Source organism: Leptonychotes weddellii, chromosome 12 (genome assembly GCF_054177405.1).
Source record: "Leptonychotes weddellii isolate Sample4059 chromosome 12, ASM5417740v2, whole genome shotgun sequence".
Lineage (NCBI taxonomy): Eukaryota > Metazoa > Chordata > Mammalia > Carnivora > Phocidae > Leptonychotes > Leptonychotes weddellii.
The window spans coordinates 78,812,685-78,834,618 of NC_138380.1; the positions used below are offsets into that span (position 1 = coordinate 78,812,685).

The 21,934-nt window shown below is 44.1% G+C and overlaps 1 protein-coding gene across 1 annotated transcript in view; it reads left to right on the top strand.

Annotated features, from left to right (window-relative positions):
• Window positions 1-1,391: 1,391 nt before the first annotated feature.
• The window catches only part of PUS7 (pseudouridine synthase 7), a 37,028-nt gene continuing 16,485 nt past the window's right edge, over window positions 1,392-21,934 (top strand). Inside the window, exons 1-5 of the mRNA XM_081800666.1 lie at window positions 1,392-1,624; window positions 11,070-11,502; window positions 12,597-12,681; window positions 12,813-12,914; window positions 16,883-17,027. Coding sequence (XP_081656792.1) covers window positions 1,498-1,624; window positions 11,070-11,502; window positions 12,597-12,681; window positions 12,813-12,914; window positions 16,883-17,027 — 892 coding nt within the window. The 5' untranslated portion in view covers window positions 1,392-1,497. The remainder of the gene's footprint in view (window positions 1,625-11,069; window positions 11,503-12,596; window positions 12,682-12,812; window positions 12,915-16,882; window positions 17,028-21,934) is intronic.

Consider the following 21,934-nt stretch of genomic DNA (forward strand, 5'->3'; position numbering starts at 1 on the left):
AGCTATTGGAACACCCATGTTCATAGCAGCATTATTCACAATAACCAGAAGGTGGAAGCAATGCAAGTGATGAGAGGTGACAAAATGTGGTTATATAAATATGTAATGGGATATTATTCAGCCTTAAAAAGGAAGGAAATTCTGACACATGTTACAACATGGATGAACAGTAAGGAAATAAGGCAATCACAAAGGAACATATACTGTATGATTCCACTTACGTGAGTTACCTACATTGTAAAATTCACCCAGACAAAAAGTAGAATGGTGCTTGCCAGGGGTAGGAGGACGGGAGACTGGGGAGTTTGTTATTTACTGGGTAGAGAGTTTCAGCTTTGCAAGATGGAAGGAGATCTGGAGATGGATGGAGGTGATGGTTACACAACAGTGTGAATGTACTTAATGCCGCTGAACTTAAACTGAACATTGAATTGTAAACTTTTACTATGGTTAAAATGGTAAATTTTATGTTGTATTTTACCACAGTTAAAAAAAAAACCCCACAAATCTAACAGAAATAGGACTTGAAATAACACAGCGTTTTCACTAAGGATTGAAATTTGGCAAAATATTAAATGCGCAAAAGCTATTAGAGGCCTGGATTTGGTTGCAAAACGTGTGCTACTTGAAGAGCGTGGAAGGAGTAATGGGTTTGATTTTGATTCACACAGAAGCACAAACTTGCTAATGATCAGTTTTCCTGAAGCAGATCCTATTGAGGAGCCGTCAGGCAGGAGGGGTAAATCGAAGAAGTGGGAAAATGGTTCTCTTGGATTCTCTGCACTTTGAAGGAATTGTATATAGAACAATATAGTCCCTAAAGTTATTTATTTTTTTTTTTAAGATTTTATTTATTTGAGAGAGAGAGAATGAGAGAGAGCACAGGAGAGGGGGGAGGGTCAGAGGGAGAAGCAGACTCCCTGCCGAGCAGGGAGCCCGATGCGGGACTCGATTCCAGGACTCCAGGATCATGACCTGAGCCGAAGGCAGTCGCTTAACCAACTGAGCCACCCAGGCGCCCTAAAGTTATTCTTTTAAGTTAGCTGCGTGTGGAGAGCAACACAAAAGGACCTTACTATGTAGAAGAAACCTTTATTAAAATACATCAAACATTTGTACGGCCATCGCCACTTTAGAAGTCCTAAAGATTGTCTAAAGGACTCTCTGATGCACGATGAAATCACTGTTTGCCCGGGTGAAGGCCCAGGCGAATGAGCCGCAGGGGTCTCCCCAACCCGCAGCGGACCACGCCGCAGGTTACCAGCGAAATTCCTCTCCGCGAGGCCGCTGGGACCCTGGGCGGCGGAGAGGGGGCGGGGCCTCGCCGCTCGGGGCTGGCGCGGGGGCGGGGCCGTCGGCGGAGGCCGGGCTCCGCCCCGGGGGTGGGGCGGATCAGCGGCGGCGCGTCGCTGCGCGGCACGTGTGAGAGCTCGGCCGCCGGCGAGTCCACCCGCGCGCCCCGGACCCCGGGGGCTGAAGGTGCTGACCGCGCTGCCTATGCCTGGGCGCCCTCGCAGCTGGCTCTTCCGAGTGGCCTTCGCCGCCGCCGCCCTCCTGCGCCCGGAGCAGCGCGCCCGCCCCCTCGCCGCCCGGCCCGTGCCGCGCCCGCGCTCTCAGGCCCCGGGTAAGTGCGCGGCCTCGCCGCAACCCCCGGGCTCCGCGGCCAGCCGGCGGCCCGGCCCCAGGGCCCCACCCCGAAGGGCAGTGCGGACGGGGAAGGCGTCCGGGCCGCGGCCTGAACCCGTGGCGCGCCCGCGGCGCCTCCATTACGGACCGTGCCCGCGGGAGCGCGGCTGGAGCCCAGCGGTCCTGCTCCCGCGGTGCCAGCCCCGCCCCCCCATCCCGGGGCCTGTCGGCAGGGGGCGCCGCGCCCTCCCGCCTCCCCGCTCCCCGTTCCCCGCGCCGCTGGCTGCCCGCCGATCCAGGCCCCTCTCCTCCCTTTCTTCGTCCCGGCGCTCCCTAAATTCTCGCTGGGGAGAAAACCGGCCTCTGTCCCGGACCCCTTATAGCTCCGGTGTTTCGCCGGGCTGGTTTTCTGCCCGGTACAGCCCACGTGCTTTCTTCCTCGTTTTCATCCATCACTACTTAACTGCGAGCCTACTGCACGCCTGGGAGGCACTCAGCTGACTGCTTGTTTTGTACACTTTTCCCAGAGTAGGAGCGAACAGGTTGGGGCCGAGGAGTGTTTTTCTCTAGCCCTCCGCGGGGTCCGTGTTTAATGAGTGGATGTTGGAGGTGCTGCTGTCCTTTGAAAACTCATCCGCACTGAGTCCTTATCGCCAGCCCTGCACTGAGAGGTCTAGAAGGACATCCTTATTGCCTGGGTTATTAGCGCCTGCCAGGAAGTAGGGTTTGGGGAATTTCGTTTGTCAAATATTTGATCGCGCTGTCAGACCACTTTTTTTTTTTTCATTCCGACAATACAGGATTACGAAGGGCTTTTGTTTCAAGTCTCCAATCTGATCTGTGAAAACAGGCATGCCCCATTGGTTTGGGGATGCCTTGACAATTGAGGGATCTGTCAAAAAGCAACCAGTACACTCACACTGAAAGGGGACGGATAGGCAGTGATTTTGTTCAGTCATTAGGCAAGTAGCCAACAGTCTGTATATATTAATTTAACAGCTTGTTTTTTGTGTGTTTTGTTCTTTAAATATTTTATTAATTTGACAGAGAGCACAAGCAGGGGGAGCAGCAGGCTGAGGGAGAAGAAGCAGGCTCCCCACTGAGCAGGGAGCCCAATGCAGGGCTCCATCCCAGGACTCTGGGATCATGACCTGAGCGGAAGGCAGACGCTTAACTGACCGAGCCACCCAGGCACCCCTAACAACTCCTTTTGCACATAACTTTTGGTAGAAGCTGGGGTGATACAGGCATTAATAAAACATAGCTTTTGCCCCCAAGTAGGAGACAAATTACAGTCCAGCTGATCTGTTGACTAAGTTTGCTCCTGACTCCGGTCCTTTACCTGTGCTGGTCCCACTGCCTGGACTCTCCCCACACACATCTTTTCATGTCTAGTTCTTCCTTCAAGTCGTGGTTCACAGGACACCTCCTTAGAGATGCTTCACTAAAGAGCACCCCTCTTCCTCTTCTTCCCTTTACTCTGCTTTATTTGTAGCTCTTATGCATGCATGTTTCTGAGATTATTATTTTATTCACTGATATATCTTTAAATATATGTAAACTTAATGAGGGCAAGAAATTGTCCCTTTTTCCCCAGTGCCTAGAATAGTGCCAGACTCATAAGGGGTGCACAGATATTTGTGGAATTAATGAATCTAATGGACTTAATGATTTTGCATATTAGAGTGTAGTGTGTGCTCTGCCCTAAGGAAAGGGCTGTTTATTGTGAGCTAAAGGGATTATTGACAATTTGCAGAGGATGGATGCATTTAAAAAGTGGATGTTGTATTCTGAACATAGATAGGATTAAGACTGATAATGGCCTTTTTAAGATGTTCATTTTGCAAGAAATATGTTAAGGGACTATCAGTGTTGTATTACAGTTTTGAGAATGCTAAACATTTTTGTTGTGGGTATAAAGGGAAGCTTATTGGTGAATCTAATCTTAATGAAAAAGACTTTAAAATATTGTTAAAATTGTAATATTCCTTATCTCATTTGGGTCATTTGGAGTATAAAAGACACAAAACCCCATTTTTTAGTACTCCCTTCAAAAAATTGTGTAGGACTTTGAAGTTCATCAGAAAGTATCAGTAGATTCTTTCTCTTCTTGGTTCCAGAATCAAGCTTCTGGTCTAGATTACTTGACTGTGATTACTGTTCTGGATCGCGTATTTGTGCAGCATAACAGTTCTTTAAAAACATTTTTTTTTAAATACCATTTAAGGGCGCCTGGGTGGTTCAGTTGGTTAAGCGACTGCCTTCGGCTCAGGTCATGATCCTGGAGTCCTGGGATCGAGTCCCGCATCGGGCTCCCTGCTCAGCAGGGAGTCTGCTTCTCTCTCTCCCACTCCCCGTTTGTGTTCCCTCTCTCGCTGTGTCTTTCTCTGTCAAATAAATAAATAAAATCTTTAAAAAAAAAAAAAATACCATTTAAAAAATTCATGAAGCTGTACCCTCCACCCTTCCTCCTCTTTTTAAAAAGCCATTCATTTTTTACAGCTGTGAGGTACAGTGCTTGAATATGTATATTTGGATTTTCCTGAATGCAAAACTGATTTCCTTAGGAAAATCATACTTGGGCAGTCAGGGTGGTTTTATCTTTCTGATTGAATTCTTCCCAGCCTCTTCCGTGTTCACAAGATCTGCTCCCTCCCTCCCCCCATTTTAAAAATTATATTGCATTTTATTCTTTTTTTTTTTTTTTTAAGATTTTATTTATTTATTTGAGAGAGAGAGACTGAAAGAGCACATGAGAGGGGGGAGGGTCGGGAGGGTCAGAGGGAGAAGCAGACTCCCTGCCGAGCAGGGAGCCCCATGCGGGACTCGATCCAGGGACTCCAGGATCATGACCTGAGCCGAAGGCAGTCGCTTAACCAACTGAGCCACCCAGGCGCCCGCATTTTATTCTTTTTTAACTTTTCTTTTTTAATTTTATTATGTTATGTTAGTCACCATACAATACATCATTGGTTTTTGATGTGGTGATCCACGACCCGTTGTTTTCATATAACACCCGGTGCTCCATGCAGTATGAGAGATGAACCATGAGAGACTGTGGACTCCGAGAAACAAACAGGGTTTTAGAGGGGAGGGGGGAGGGGGGAGGGGTTAGCCCGGCGATGGGTATATTGCATTTTAGTCTTCCCTTCTATATAGTTCTTGTTCATGAAAACGATACTAATTTGAGTTCTCTCTCTCCTAGTCCAGAGGTTTGCACAGCTGTTCTAGTTAAATATGTTTTCGTCTTCGAGGCCCACTGAAAGAACTTGGCAAAATATATACTACCAGATTTATAGGCATGGGTGCTATGTATACTTTAATAATTAATGTCTGTGATAGGGCCATTGGCTAAACCAAATGAAAACTATAATTTAATTTGAAACACAAAAGTGAGATTAGTTAATGAGCTCATCTTTACAGTTAAATATAACAAGAAAAAGAGATTAGGCAAGTGTCCACAAGTATCAAGAAAAAGACTGCCAAAAAATATTAAAGGCCTGTTTATTTGGTGTGTTGGCAGTGCTGTGAGGGTCTCTTAAAATTAAATGGTATTTGAATGAGGAAACCATGTTTAATCATTAGCCCAGAGAACAAAAGAAGCATAAGAAGCTTTGTTTTTTCCCCAGACTCAGCAATACAGTTCTGCTGTGAAAACCATCCATAATAAATATTAATGACCAACAGTTGAATAGGAACAGCTATTACAGACCTCTGAGCAAGTCATCATTTTTCAGCTTTACAGAGAAAGAAACCTCAGCCTAGAGAGGGCAAGTAACCCACGGAGTAAACAGCAGAACCTAGATTGGGTTGAAACCAGTGGGTGTTACTATATATGCATGATCTGCCTATATTCTCATTCCAGGGATGGTAGGCATGACAGTGCTGTTCTAAACCTTCTAGAATTGTATTCATGAAATCACTGATGTGGGCAGAGGGGAGAGCAAGGAGTTGAGGTGATGACCATATTCTGACTTCAGTTAAGAAGTGTAATGTGAACACGCACAAAAGATGTGTGTTGATGGTGGGAAATGATGAGATCAATTTAGGGCATGTTGAATTTGAGCATTTGGTTCAGCTCTTTGGAGCTGTGTAAGCTGGAGCCAGATCCGGAATCTCTGGGGATGCTCATGACCCTCTCGGAGCCATAGGGCCGAGGAGAGGCTTGAATGAGCTCCCTCTGCACCTCTGCCGCTGCTTAGCTGCCATCACTGGTTGCAGGACGTCGGAGATGGGTCTTGGCTGGGAAAATTGGAGAGTGAGCAGGGAACAAGACTGGGGTAGGAAGCTAGAGATCCCCACATTTAAGTGGCCGCAGAGAAGGAAGGGAAGAGAGCAGCTTGAGAGGCAGGAGAAAGGCAAGGAGGAGAAGCAGAGTTTCAAGGAAGCGAAGCGATGAGCCATGTCTCAGGTAAAGGTGTCGGTTAAAGCCAGGATGGAGGGGCTGTGGTTTTGGCACAAGGAAGCCATCGCTGAACTTTAAAGAAACAATTTGAGGCAGAAGCCAGATCTTCCCCCGAATGTTAGCTCCGTACCAGCGGGGCATGAGTTTGATTTGCCACAATGTCTTTTCGCAGTGCCTGGAAGAATGCCGGGTGCAGGGTGCACGGTGAATGTTTGTTGAGGGGGTCAAGTGCGGTGCTGAGGAGTGAGTGAGTGTTAAAGTGACTATGGATTCTTTTAAGAGGGTCGCCACATTTAGGGAAATGGTTATAGTAAGTGGTCTTGTGAAGATGCCGGAAAGAGGTGTGTCTGTCAGAGGATCCCCATTTTCTTTGTGGATGGCCAGCAGGACTGGGAGAAGCCTGCCCTGACCCGGGATGGCTGTTGTAAGAGAGGAATCTCCTGACCGGGTGTGATTTTCTCCAGCAGCAACCAGGAGCACAGACACAGACAGCAGGGTTGGTACTTGGTTGGAGGCTAGCAAGGATCATGGAGCCACACCAGTGAGCCAGAGTGTTGAGCGGTGGCGCACAGATGCTGAGGTTTGGGGCACTTGAAGAAGTGAGGGTGGGAGAGGCGGTTTTTTGGGACACGTTTGAGGAACAGGTGACGGCAGAGGGAGGAACAGAAGAATGGAAAAAATCAGTGGTTTGATTGGAACAGAATAGTTTGCATATCTCTTTATACTTTATAGGTTTGAAATTTTTTATAATAAAAATAAAAGCTCAAAGTAGAAGGTGTGATGTTCCCATCGCTCAGTTTCAGTAATTACCTACTTGGTTTCAAATCTATACCTGCTCCACTTCCATTCACCACTGGTAAATTATTCTGAAGCAAATTCCAGACTTCATAATTTTTCAACCATAAATATTTTAGTTTGTATCTCTAAAACATAAGGAGTCTATTTTTAACTGTAACCACAGTAACATAATCACACCTTCAAAAGTTGACAATACTGGGGCGCCTGGGTGGCTCAGTCGAAGTGTCCAACTCTCGTCCGACTCTTGATTTCGGCTCAGTCATGATTTCAGGGTCGTGGGTTAGAGCCCTATGTCGGGCTCCACTTGGGCGAGGAGCCTGCTTGAGATTCTCCCTCTCCCTCTGCACACTCTCGCACGCTCATGCTCTCACTCTTAAAAAAAAAAAATTGACAATACTACCTTAATGTCATCAAATATCCCCAGTACTTCTGCATCCCTGATTGTCCCAGTTTTTTAAACAGTTGACTTGTTTAAAGAAAGATCCACTCATTACATTTCTTTATAAGTTTGTCTGTAAGCTCCCCTCCCTCTTTTTCCCCTTCTTGTTTATTAGTGAAGGAACTGTCTTTGTCCTTGTAGAGTTTCCCACATTCAGAATTTTGCTGGTTCCTTCCCTGTGGTGGTGTTTAAAACCTTCTGTCCCTGTATGGCATCTAACCTACCAATTAGACATCGAGTTCCAGTCAGTAAGAATACTTCACAGAGGGGCATCTGGGTGGTTCAGTCATTAAGCATCTGCCTTTGGCCCGGGGTCCCGGGATCGAGCCCCACGGTCGGGCTCCCTGCTCAGTGGGAAGCCTGCTTCTCCCTCTCTCACTCCCCCACTTGTGTTCCCTCTCTAGCGGTCTCTCTCTCTGTCAAATAAATAAGAATAAAAAAAAAATACTTCACAGATAATAGCATGTGCTTTCAGGGGCATGCAGTGTGTCTGGTTGTCTGTTTGTTGTGATGTTAGTGGCCATTCATGGTGGTTGGTTGTCCAGGTCCACTGTTTCCTTAGTAGTTTGCTTTTTGGTGTGACTTTGATCTCTGTAGGTGGGGAACAGTTTCAGCACCTGTTCCAAGAAGTCTACAAAGTATCTGGAGAGAGCTCATGAGCAGTCAGGCAGAAAACAGGCACCCGTTGGGGCAGGGCCTGAGTTCTCCGAGACCTGTGGGAGATCTTGGTACCGATTGGATCTCTAGATGGTGGGCAGTGCCAACGCAGGATGGCGCAGACATTTCTGCAGAGGAAATCATTGGTGTTCCCACCAAGGCTTATGACCGTCAGTTGTGGAGAAAGGAGCTTGATGAATCCTCTGCATTCTGGGAAGGAGGGAGACATCCTGCTGACTTAAAGTCCCTGAGCCAGGCTGCTGAAGTGGCTGTTACTGGTTGTGCTTCCTCCCTGCTGAGAGCTCAGGCCTGGGAAGGTATGGGGATCTCCTGGTGGAGCCTGGCATGCCAGCTAGGATAGAAGTATCGTCACTGGGAAGCCGTTGCAGGTTGGGGGTAGGAATATGGGTCACACAGGGTAGTGCCTGGCTTCTGGATGTTCCGAGGTGCCTTCGACACCACAGTACCATGAGTGGGCTTGTCTTCTCCCACCACCTGCTTCTCTGCCCAGGGTTTCCGTGCCAGGAGGGGCTCCCCTGTCCCCTCAGGTCCCCAAGGCAGCAAACCTGAGTCATCCTCGAGTGTTTCCTCTTGCTGCCCACATTTGTCATTCAGTCCTGTTCCCACCACCTCCTAAATGCCCCTGAATCCAAACTTCCTTTCTGTCGCCCTTGCCTCAGCTTTAGATCATGTTGTGCTCATTTCTTGGCTCAATTTCGGCTCTACCCTCTTTTTTTTTTACGTTTATTTTTTTAGTAATGTCTGCACCCAACGTGGGGCTCAAACGCACAAACCGGAGATCAAGAGTTGCACGCTTTTCTGACTGAGCCAGTCAGGTGTCCCTTGGCTGTAGCCTCTACCTAGTCTTCCAGCTAACCCCAGTTTCTCTTTAAAGAGGTGCCATGAAATCTTTCAGACTCACAGGTCCAGCGGTGGTTTGGTTTTCAAGATGGAATTCCCTGCATTCTGCCTGCTGTAGTATCTGCTCACCCCCTAGCTTTAGCTTCAGACTCTCATTGTGTGTTTCACCCTCCATGGTGTGTGATGAGCTCCTTGGGCCTCTTCCAGTGCTCCTTGCTCTCCCATGCCTCCGTGTCTCTGCCCCTGCTACCACCCCTACCCCCCACCCCCGCAAACAGCCTCCTCCCCACTTTTGTGACCTTACCCGGTCCTCAAGACTTGGCTCAGGTGTTCATTTCTGGTCTTCCATTAGGAAAGGGGGCTTCTCTGACAGCCTCACCACCAGCGCCCTCTGAAATCTTGTGTGTTCCCGTAGTCCCCAAGTGACCCCCTGGGCCCTTGGTGTCTCCCTCACTGGCCTGTAGGCCCTGTGAGGGCAGCTTTGGTGACAGAACTTGAGCATGAAATAGCATCAGCATTTCATGAGCCAATACTCTTTTTTTATTATACTTTGCTTAGAACAAATGAGGAGTAAATGCTTTCTTATTTGAAATAGAGGTAATTTTGTATAACTAGCTGTGTTCAACGTCTGTTCCAGTTTCTTAGTTTCTTCCATTTTCTTTATTTAAATTTTTGTCTTTGAAAGGAAATTTATTTTATTGGCATCTTTCTGTACCTCTTCTCCCATTTTTTTTTTTGTAGTCACCATCATCCTTTTTTCTTTCATTTTGTGCATGTATTTGTCTTTTTCTTTACTTTTCTTTACATTCTAGATTTTTGACAATGAGGCAAGATCAAATTTTTTTAAAAATATTTATTTATTTACATAATCTCCACACCCAACATGGGGCTCAAACTCATGACTCTCAAGATCAAGAGTCGCACGCTCCTCTGAGTCAGCCAGGCGCCCCGCAAATGTGGATTCTTAAACTTTAGTTCATTGTTATTATTATTCTGCTGTAGATGCTTCTATAGTTAGGTTTCTTGTTAACTAGGCCTTGGAGAACCTTAGAATATTAATTCTCTGCTCATTTATGTTCTTTATGAGTTTGTTTACTAAGTTCATAGCATGTTAATTATATCATCTCCCTATAGAATTAGCATAGGAAAACTTTTATCCTTATTTCACCAAGAGCACCAAGTAAGATCAAATTAGATAAATGTATTTATTTTGATTGCCACATGTTACCCCTCCGGCAAGCTGCTCAGTACTGGGAAGTATGTATGGCTTCTTAGACTTTCCCTCATTACATTGTGTGTGGGCTGGTTAAATGATAATCTGTGTTGTTTAAACTGTGGCAAAATACACAGAACATGTAACATTATTCATTTTTTTTGGTAAGACTTTTATTTTATTGAGAGAGAGCATGAGCGGGGGGAGGGGCAGAGGGAGAAGCAGACTCCTCCCTGAGCAGGGAGCCCTGAGCAGGGAGCCCAACGCAGGGCTTGATCCCAGGATGTTGGGATCATGACCTGAGCCGAAGGCAGACGTTTAACCCAGGCACCCCCATCTTATCCATTTTTAAGCATATAGTTCAGTAGTGTTGCGTACATTTGCACTCTTGTGCAACCAGTATGCAGAACTCTTTCTAATCTTGAAAAACTGAAACTCTATACCCAATAAACAACGCTGCATCCCCCTTGCTTTTTTTTTAATATGGTATGAGTATGCGTTCATGTAAGTGTATTTATGCACTATTTTTATTTAACCAGTTTTTCGAAAGGATAATAATCTTCGTGAAACAAAGTTCAAGTGACCTGACTACAGTATTCAGTAAAAACAGCAGGTCTCCCTGTTGTACCCAGCCACCCATACCCTGTCCTAGAAGTAACCACCTTGCCCAGTTTCTATCCACATGGTTTCTACGTATTGTTCAGTTTACGTACCCAGGCATCATTGTTCTTAGTTTTTTGCTAATATAAAAGCACTGAGATGAGTATCCTTACAGCTAGAACTTTAAGCACTTAACAAAAGTGCTTTAATTATTTTAATTATTTTAGGATACTCCCTGAAAGTAGTATTTCTGGATCAAAGGACATACATTTTGTTTAAGGTTTTTGATGCACACTCTCAAATTCTATGCAGAAGTGTTGTGCCATTTTTCTTTGCCAGCATTAGGAAGAATTATTTTAATAAATAAGTTATAGGACCCTAGGAACAAAGTTAATTGTGCCTCTGTTTGCTGAAACCCACCTCTTAACTGAAGTGATGGTTACTTCCTGCCCTCTCTTCCTTCCTAAAAGGTTCTCTTAAATGTTTTCTTGGAGCTTTAAAAATGGAGCTGACAGAAGTGACTGGTGTGTCGCTGAAACGTGGGTCTCATGCTGTCGAAGATAATGACAGTGTGGCCCCAGCTGAGGAGGCAAAAAGACAGAAGGTCTTGGACGGCTGTCTGACCACAGGTCAGGATGGGCTGGAGCATGTCTCTCCGCCCGGCAGTGTGCATGTGCCTGGGCCACCCGCAGCTGTAAGTGCCAGAGAGGGTAGAAAGAATTCTGATGTGCAGTTGGAAGAAGAGGAAGAGGAGGAAGAAGATGGCCTTTCAGAGGAGGGTGAGGAGGAGGAGGAAGCTGAGAGTTTTGCAGACATGATGAAGCACGGCCTCACTGAACTTGACGTTGGCATCACCAAGTTTGTAAGTTCTCATCAGGGATTCTCAGGCATCTTGAAAGAAAGGTATGTTTCATTCACATGTCAAGTTATTTTCATTCTATTTGTTCTTGAGAAAGAAATCAGCAATAGGTTCTTCTATTTAGCTTTCTATCCCCACAGATTGTTTACTGATGGTCACAAAGGAATAGGATGGAGGAGAGCCGCCTAAATAGGCAGATGAAGCCATTTAAAGATGAAATGAGTAACTAAAAATAATGTTTGTGGCATGCCTTGCTCATATGTGAATGAGTGCTGTTCACTTCTTTATTTTTATTTTTATTTATTTTTAATTTTTTTTTTTTAAGATTTTATTTATTTGACAGACAGCGAGAGAGGGAATACAAGCAGGGGGAGTGGGAGAGGGAGAAGCGGGCTTCCTGCGGAGCAGGGAGCCCGATGCGGGGCTCGATCCCAGGACCCTGGGATCATGACCTGAGCCGAAGGAAGATGCTTAATGACTGAGCCACCCAGGTGCCCCTGTTCACTTCTTTAAAATACCTTATTTTAAATGGTTTTTGAGTTTTCTCTTGAATTGGTCTTTAAATCTTAAACTCAACTCTCTCACCTGAATGTGCCACATCTATGGTAGAAACCAGGTAGTCTTTAGACCCAGATGGATCTGGGTGTGAATCTAGTCCAGTTACTGTGTTTACTTAACTCAGAGCCTTGGTAGCTTGTCCAAAAAGTGGGTCCCAATACCACCTTGGGGTTTTTGAGAGGATTTTAAATAATGTGTGTATTTAGCATAAAGGTAAGCTTCAGGTTGGTTCATGGTAGATTTATTAGGTTCTGATTTAATTAACCATGCCATATTTAGGATTCACTTTAGTATGGACTGTCTCTGTAACATTACTAAGCTTTGATTTAGGCATTTCTCTGAAAGAATATTCTAGAAGTTCAGAAGGTCTTTTCTTTACATTCTAATGCAAAGCCAAGCTGTAGCTTGGAATTCATTAAGAAACCAGAAGAAATAACTCCATATGAACTTTGTCCTGAGGATTTTTTTTTTAAATCCCTGTTTTGTACAGCAGCAAAGCTTGATGTTGATAAACTTTCTCCTCAATTTAATAGGAAGTAAAATGTTAATGCTTTGAAAGTTTGTGTTCCCTTTTCATCAGATACTCCGACTTCGTTGTTCACGAAATAGGAAAAGACGGACAGATCAGCCATTTGGATGACTTGTCTGTCCCGGTGGATGAGGAGGTAAGAGCAGCTGTCCAGCAAAAGTCACTTTCTGTATAAAATAGCATTTCATGGAGATCCTAGAAATATAGATCTCTAACAGCTTTGAATTCTGTGTGTGACTCACTGGGAGTTTCATCATTATTTTCAAGGATCCTTCAGAAGATGTATTTACGGTTTTGACAGCTGAAGAAAAGCAGCGTTTAGAAGAGCTCCAGCTTTTTAAGAATAAGGAAACCAGTGTTGCCATCGAGGTAAATAGCACAAAAATGTATGGAAAAGTTTTTTTTTTTTTTTAAAGATTTTATTTATTTATTTGACAGAGAAAGACACAGCGAGAGAGGGAACACAAGCAGGGGGAGTGGGAGAGGGAGAAGCAGACTCCCTGCCGAGCAGGGAGCCCGATGCGGGACCCGATCCAGGGACTCCAGGATCATGACCTGAGCCAAAGGCAGTCGCCCAACCAACTGAGCCACCCAGGCGCCCTGGAAAAGTTTTTTTTTGGGGTTTTGATTGCTGCTTTTTTGGGTGAACATATCTAAGTGTCTGTTAGAAAAATTACAATAGTTAACAAAGGGATGCCTTGCTCTGTTTGATCTAAAAGACCATTACACTAAAAATATTTTTATCGGGGCACCTGGGTGGCTCAGTCAGTTAAGCATCTGCCTTCGGCTCAGGTCATGATCCCGGGGTCCTGGGATTGATCCCCAGGTCAGGCTCCCTGCTCAGTGGGGAGTCTGCTTCTCCCTCCACTGTTCCCCTCCTTGTGCTCTTTGGCTCTGTCTCTCTGTTGAATTAATAAATAAAACCTTAAAAAAAAATGTTTTTATCAGTGGCAGATAACCAGTATCCAGATAAACTGCAGCAAAAAAGTTACGTTTTTATTTTAAGAAAATTTTATACATGACCACAAATCAAAGAAATGTGTTGTTTGGAACCACAGAGTAACCTTTCTGTCACATGGTGTCTGTAGCCAAAGTAGGACAGCCTGACAATCAGATGTGTGGCCTGATAGGGCGGTCGTGGCTCTCACTCTGCCTCCTGCAGCCTCTGGGTCTCAAGTGGGTCTTTGGAGGGAGAGGAGTTGGGGAAAGAGAAGGGAAATTTCTTTGCTCAACTTGAGTCTGCTTCTGCTGTTGAGGAAAAGGAGAGCTCAGCTACTAAATGGAATAGTGGATGCCTTTTCAGAACCTTTTGTTAATGAAAATTTTATTTTCAATTAGTACTGTCCAGTGGACTTCTAATGTGAGCCATGTTTTTAATTTTAAATCTCCTAAAAGCTTAAAAAGAGACAGGTGAAATTAATTTTAACAATATATTTTATTTACCCTAGTACATTTAAAATATCATTTTTGGGCACCTAGATGGCTTAGTCAGTTAAGCATCCGACTCATGATTTCCCCTCAGGTCATGGTCTCAGGGTCGTGAGATCCAGCCCCATGTTGGGCTCTGCACTCAGCTGGGAGTCTGCTTGACATTCTCCCTCTCCTGCCCTTCCCGACCCTTGCTGTCGCTCCCTCTCACATTCTTTCTCTCTAGAGTAAATAAATAAATCTAAAAAAAATAATATAAAATATCATTTCAATAGGTAATCAATATTTTTTTTTAATTACAAATGAGATGTTTTACATTCTTTTTTTTTTTTCCTACTTAGTCGTCAGGATCCGGCGTTCTTTTATGCTGGTAACGTAGCTCAGTTCAGACTAGCCACATGCTCAGTTGCCATCTGTGTGGCTCGGGGCTGCCGTATGGGACAGAGCAGCTCTAGGTGATAACAAGATTTTTAGAATTTTAAGTTTATGTTAAATTGCTTTTGTACCATAGTTTAATGACCTTCTTGATTTGGGGTTGTCTAAAATTCCCCCTTCCGGGGTGCCTGGGTGGCTCAGTCGTTAAGCGCCTGCCTTCGGCTCAGGTCATGGTCCCGGGGTCCTGGGATCGAGCCCCACATCGGGCTCCCTGCTCTGCCAGAAGCCTGCTTCTCCCTCCTCCACTTCCCCTGCTTGTGTTCCCTCTCTCGCTGTGTCTCTCTCTGTCAAATAAATAAATGAAATCTTTTAAAAAAATAAAAATAAAAAATAAAATTCCCCCTTCCATCACTCCCAGTTAACAAGAGCTTACCATAACTTTTCAGACTTCATTATTTGCCCCCAACCCATATCTCCTCTTCCCCTCCACCTAAATGTCCCAAAAGTATGTAACATTATAATTTTAGGGTTCATCAATTACTGAATTTACCTATGGACAGAATCTTCAGCAATGCCAAAGAGAAAACAAAGAATTATTTTTGAGAGCAGTCTAGAAGGATGGTCCAGGTTTCTCTTGGTTGTGTAGCACCATGGCGGATCTCAGCCCCATAACGTGCATTTTCCTGCGTAGATGGCAAAATTTGCTGTCATCTGAAAAACTATAGTTATGCCATCTACTCAAAGTTTGTACCTTTAAAAATAAACCCTGGGCAAGTTTCCTTGTTTGTAAAATGAGGACAGACTTGCCGAATTTTTGCAGTCTAACTGTGTGTTCAGTCATATGCACAAAGTGTGATTCCAACTCAGTGTTCTCAGTAAATACCACATCTAGACTCATTTTTTTTTTTTAAGATTTTATTTATTTATTTGACAGGGAGAGACACAGCGAGAGAGGGAACACAAGCAGGGGGAGTGGGAGAGGGAGAAGCAGGCTTCCCGCTGAGCAGGGAGCCCGATGCGGGACTCGATCCCAGGACCCTGGGATCATGACCTGAGCCGAAGGCAGACGCTTAACGACTGAGCCACCCAGGCGCCCCTAGACTCATTTTTGTTATGAAAATGTCACATGTCTGTAATTATAATGTAGTTTGTTTTGTTTTACATTTTTAATTTTACTAAAATACTAAGTTTAACAAGTAGTTTAGTGTATCCCGGTGTTTTTCAACTTGCAGGTTGCAATCCTCAGTGGATCGTGGAATCAGTTTAGTAGATCTTAACCAACATTTGTGTAAATGCAATACGATAAAATAGGAAATAACAGTGCATTGTACACATTAAGGATAAATACTGTTTTTGTAATATTTTTTTAGGTCTTTAGTAAGGCATATATACATGCATATTTCTGGCTGTTGAATCCAGATGTGAAATGTATTTCTTAGTGTGAGACACATTCAGAAATTGAACAACAGTTTTGTTGTTGTTGTTGTTGTTGTTTTAAGAGAGAGAGAGAACATGTGTGCAGCACTGGGTGGAGGAGAGAGGCAGAGGGAGAGAATCTTACGTAGACTCCATACCCAGTGCAGAGCTGGAGCCCGACATGGGGCTCGGTCTCATGACCCTGAGATCATGATCTGAGCCGAAATCAAGAGTCAGACGCTTAACAGACTGAGCCACCCAGGCACCCTGAACAATAGTTCTATAGCTAATAAGTATCAGTTTTCTTGATGTTGATTTTATTTTTTATTGGGAATGAATGTGCTTAGAATGTCATTATAAAATAATTCAGTATAGGGGCGCCTGGGTGGCTCAGTCGTTGAGCGTCTGCCTTCGGCTCAGGTCATGATACCAGGGTCCTGGGTCGAGCCCTACATCGGGCTCCCTGCTCAGCGGGGGGTCTGCTTCTCCCTCTCCCACTCCCCCCTGCTTGTGTTCCCTCTCTCGCTCTGTCTCTCTCTGTCAAATAAATGAAATCTTTAAAAAAAAAAAATTAAAATTAAAAAAAATAATTCAGTATAAAATAGGATTCCTTGTGGGGCAGTTGTAGATTGGACTGTTCAAGGGAGTTGAGTTTCTGACCTCCCAAATGGCCTAGCTTGCCGACATTGCCGTCTGTGAGCCCTGAGCGGGAGTGTCGGTGATGGGAGCCTCCCGAGTCACACAGCCCGGATTTCACATCTGGCGCCACCGTCCTCCAGCTGTGTGAGCCGGGACACATTCCTTCACTTCTCTCAACCTTGTTTTCCTTCTCTCCGGGTAGGTGTTGTAGGGGTGGCATGGTAAGGAGATGATGAGGATTAAATAAGCCGATGACTACAAAGTTCTTGGTACAGTGCCTGGCAGATGGTCATCCTCAGTAAATGGGCTCTTAAGACGTGCAGCATCATGAAGCTCTGAAAGATCCTGAAATCCTACCCATGGACTTCTGTTACTTTGCACAGTTGATAACATGACTCATGTTTTTACTGACTCATTAGCATTATCTCCCTATTTGATGTTTGTTAAATCAGTAGTTGCATTATTTCTGTCTTTAATAGGTTATTGAGGACACCAAAGAGAAAAGAACTGTTATCCATCAAGCGATTAAATCTCTGTTTCCAGGATTAGAGACAAAAACAGAGGACAGAGAGGGGAAGAAATATATTGTAGCCTACCATGCAGCTGGGAAAAAGGCTCTGGCAAGTAAGTGTGCGAGTGACCTGGCATTTCTTCTGTCCCGTGGCCACGGATGACATCCCACTTCTGCTCTGGGCCTGTTCATGTTTCAGGGCTACTTGGCTGTTAGGCCCGAGAGGATATTGATAGTGTCACTCCTTCAGAGAAGGTGGATAATAGCTTTCACATTCACATCAGTCCTGCAGACTGTGTGGTAGGAGCACTAGGGCTCCTGTGGGAGTCAAGATTTGCCCTAGTTACAGTGGTGCCTAAGATACAGTCCTAGGAATTTGATATGTTCCCTGAAGAGCAGAATGGGCTCAGTGGTAATTCAAGAAGAAAATGGAAGGCTATTGCTCATTCTGTGTCTTAATGGAGGAAAGAACGCTTTCAGATGAACCCAAAATCCCGGTGGCATATTTTCTGCAAAGTCCCTATATTGGATGAGCTGCTGCTTTCCAACTGTGAGTTTTTCCACCACATGTAAAAAAAAAAAAATATGGAATATACGGGAAAGCACCCCTTCGCCCATGCTCCTCTTTCGTTGTAAATCATTCATCTGAAACAAGTGTGTTGTCAGTGAATCTCTTTGATATTTATGCTCTAATATGTTTTCTACAGCCATGAAAATTTCTACTTGCATATGACCTTAAGAAAAATTAGGTAATTTTTCTTCTTTTACCTGCCAAATCAGCAGACAAAACCGTAATGAAAATGACAGTGGGAAAAAGATATTTCCTCACCCTCATTCCCTACCCTTGATGGCTTCTATTAGGGAACAGTTATTTCTAGATACATTTGTCAGAGCAAAACTCCAAGACTGTGTAACAAAAGACTATTCATGCTATTAGTGCTTGAGTCAGTATTCTTGTAGGTTATCGCTGTGAATGGATGAAACCTTAATTGTAACTATGATTCTAGTGAAATGAGGGCAGTATAAGAAAAATGGGAGCAGAAATAAGGTTTAGCGGTGCCTGAAAAAAATAACGTCGTCCGTTCAGTAAGTCTGGATAGTGACACAGAAATCCGAAATCTTGAGCAGGTAGGGAGAAGAAGGTGGACATTGGAGGCCACTTCTCAGTGGATACCACAAAGAAAAAGAGATGATGTGTTCTGGAATGGCTGAGGGCATGGGTTGTTAATCACTCCTCAAACCACACACTAATGGCTTGGTTGCTGTACATTTCTTTGATGTCTGAGTCACAGTATAAAATAGTACTCCAGCCAGGGCTGTTCATGAGCATTAATCCCAGTGGAAAGTGATTTGAGTGACTTTTTTTTTTTGCCTTCTCCTAAGATTGGCAGATGGCTGATAACTATCCTAGATGTAGAGAGGGTGCCGTGGTGCATTCAGTCTCAATTCTCTCAAGGAGCCCAGGCTGAGGATGGCTGCTAATGAGCTGTTCCTTGTAGAGAGGCAATCCACGTTGGTCAGCCGCCCTCCTTCCAAGGCAAGGTCTTAATTCTGCTGAGTGTGGTGATGAGGAAGCAGAGTGGCAAAACCTGTATTGTTTTTACTGACTGCTTCTTGGAAATGATCTTTCTTTCTTAGAGGATGCCTGCTTTTGTGATTGCAGGGAGGGGTGTTAGGGCATTCATTTGCACGCCACGGTGGCCCTTACAGTTCCCCCTTCCCCCTCAAGTGAGTGGTACCAGCTCTCTTACATTCTGTCTTTATCCACATTTTCTGCGCTTAAGCCGTACCCACCTTCCTTTTTTTCCAAATAAAAAATTTCCTTACGATTTCTCAGGTGAGATGCTGAGCTCTGTAGGACATGAACCACCCTCTGTATTTCCTTTGCACATCTTCAGTAAAATAGGAATTCTCACTTCAGGAGGAAGCATGAAGGCAGGTCACATTGGATCATCACTTGCATAGAGTTCTAAACCTCTTGGGCTTGAGGTGTTTTGGCATTTGCTCAAAGTGGACTAGAGGTCTGAGCTGTTCTCTCCCACCTCCTCATAGACCCAGACAGACACTGGAGGGCCTGTGTTCATCACTTGCAGATCCAGCTACCCAGCACTGAGAGTGCCTTAGTTAAACACCATTGGACAAGTTGGGAGAGCTGGGATCCAGAGACTACACTTCATGACCCGGCAGATAGAATCCAGTACCAATTATAGCTTATCCTTTTGGGCTACCTTGACTAGCATATGAATAAATTAGCTTCTAAAGCTTTATTGCAAAACTAAGTTTATAGTGTTTTTAGATCTCCTTTCCTACCATACCCTGGTATAGATTGTTACATGCATTATCTAGCAGATTGCAGTATTCTCACCTAAACTTTTCTCAACTAGAGCCATGCATCCTAAAACATAGGCATGGTGGATTCCAAATCATGGTGCCCAAACACCACAAATTACCAGCTGTTTTGACGCCGATATTATGTTGTTTGTTAATCCTGTCTGATAGACGGCCCCTTGATTCACCTACCAAACCATGCTTATGGTATTTTTCTGAAAATCTCATGTAATTATTATAAGCCATGTAATCAGGTAAACTAATTCATATTGTCAGATAGATAGTATATATTCCAGATGCCTCTAAGAACGTCCTTTTAAAAAGACTTAAGTAAAAAAAAGAAAAAAAAAAGAAAAAAATTTGCCATGTGTTGCATAGAGGTTCCTCCATACTTTCTGAAATGAATGGGCCCCAGCAGGGAAACCCAGATCAAGCAATTCCACAGAGATGCCAGAGGAAGGGCCAGACAGATAAAAAGGAAACTCTCCAGGAGAGACTGGTGGTGTGGAATCCACAGGAAGAGGGAATGCCGATAAAGTGATTAGCAGTGGAAAATATACAGATGGGTCTAGTAAGATAAGAACTCTGAAATATATCCATCAGTTTTTAGCCACATGGATATCATTGGTGTGTTTGCCATAGAAGCTCTAGTAGAATAGGGTTGGAAACCAGTTTACACAGCAGGCTGAGGTGGAAGGCACTAATTACGGAATGCTGTTCGAAGTAAGCTGTAAAGGTGCCCCTGGCTGGCTCAGTTGGAGGAGCATGCGGCTCTTGATCTCAGGGTCGTGAGTTTGAGCCCCACGTTGGGGGTAGAGATTACTTAAATAAATAAATAAACTTAAAAAAAATAAGCTGTAAAGAGAAGGAGAAAGGAAAGCACCATGGTTGAGAGGGAGGCATAAGTTTGACTTTTAAAATGGAAGAGCCCCAGGCGCCTGGGTGGCTCAGTCGTTAAGCGTCTGCCTTCGGCTCAGGTCATGATCCCAGGGTCCTGGGATCAAGTCCCACATCGGGCTCCCGGCTCGGCAGGAAGCCTGCTTCTCCCTCTTCCACTTCCCCTGCTTGTGTTCCTGCTCTCGCTCTCTCTCTCTCTCTGTCAAATAAATAAATAAAATCTTTTAAAAAAAAAATAATAAAAAAAATAATAAAATAAAATGGAAGAGCCCCGGGCATATTGATATCCTAAAGGGAAAGAGCCAGTGGAGAGGGCAGGCAGAAATTCTGGGAGGAGAATGATAGTGGTTGGCTCAGGATCCTGAGGAAGCTGGAAGGTCGGTGTGCAGGGATGCAGTCCTGGAAATGGCCTTGAATAGGAAGGAAAGAATGTTCTGCATGCTACCCCATCCTGTCATCTTTCTCGAGCTACATTTTTCCTTCCTTATTCATGAGGATCTCTGCTCAATACCTGAACCTTCCTGAATTTGGTTTCTTCTTCTCTCTGGTTTCTATTTCTACTGGACTGGCGCTGCCATATCCGACCATCAGAAGGTTGCTTCCTGTGATCTCAGCCTGAGAATTCTTTGCATTCGCATTTTAAATCAGTGTGTCTCCAAAAAGTCATTTTAAATTCTCTTAAATTATAAAGCTACATACACGCTACTTAGCATTCTAAGGATTTGGAGTTTTAGAACGTCAAATTGCCCAGAATAAGTTGAGTCTCATTGATTTTTCCATTATTCAAAATATTCCCAGTTAACTAATGCATATGCTTACTATTTTGTATACTGAGTGCACTTAGAAAAAGAATCCTCGTGTCTGTTATTGACAGAGGAGATAATTGTATGCATGCTCAGTGCTTGGATTTGCTAATAAAAGATGCATGCTTGTGAGCCAAAACTCATACTCGGTTGTCATGGTTTCTCTTAAGGTATAATAGCATTTAGTTTTTTAGCCTTGTGGCTTCGTTTATTTCTCGCCATTATAGTTGTTTGGGAATGTTCCTGAGGGGGCCATGAAGGACAGATAGAGTTCTACTTCATCAATTCTGGTCACAAGTTTTTTTTAACTTTTTATTACGGACATTTTCAAACAGGCACACAGAGTGTACTGTATTAACCACTGTGTAACCACCAACCACCTTCAAGATTATTAACATTCTGTTGTTTCTGTTTGATCTTTTCCTCCCACTTATTTTTCTTGTGGAGTGTTTTAAAGAGAATTCTACGCAGCACTTCATTTCACTCATAAATACTTCAGTATGTATTTAGCAGCTGAGGACTAAAACCCAAACCATTATCACATCCTACATAACGAACAGTAATTTCTTAATATCTAATACCCAGTACATGTTCAGTTTTTCCCTTGTTGTCTCAAAAATGTCTTTTACAATAGATGACTTGTCAAACAATGGTACAAATAAGGTCTGAACATTGCATTAAATAGATAAGTCTCTTTTTTTTATGTTATGTTAATCACCATACATTACATCGTTAGTTTTTGATGTAACGTTCCATGATTCATTGTTTGCGTATAACACCCAGTGCTCCATGCAGTACGTGCCCCCTTTAATACCCATCACCAGGCTAACCCCATCCCCCCACCCCCCTCCCCTCTAGAACCCTCAGTTTGTTTCTCAGAGTCCATCGTCTCTTATGGTTCATATCCTCCTCCGATTCCCCCCCTTCATTCTTCCCCTCCTGCTATCATCTTCTTTTTTTTAAAATATATAATGTATTATTTGTTTCAGAGG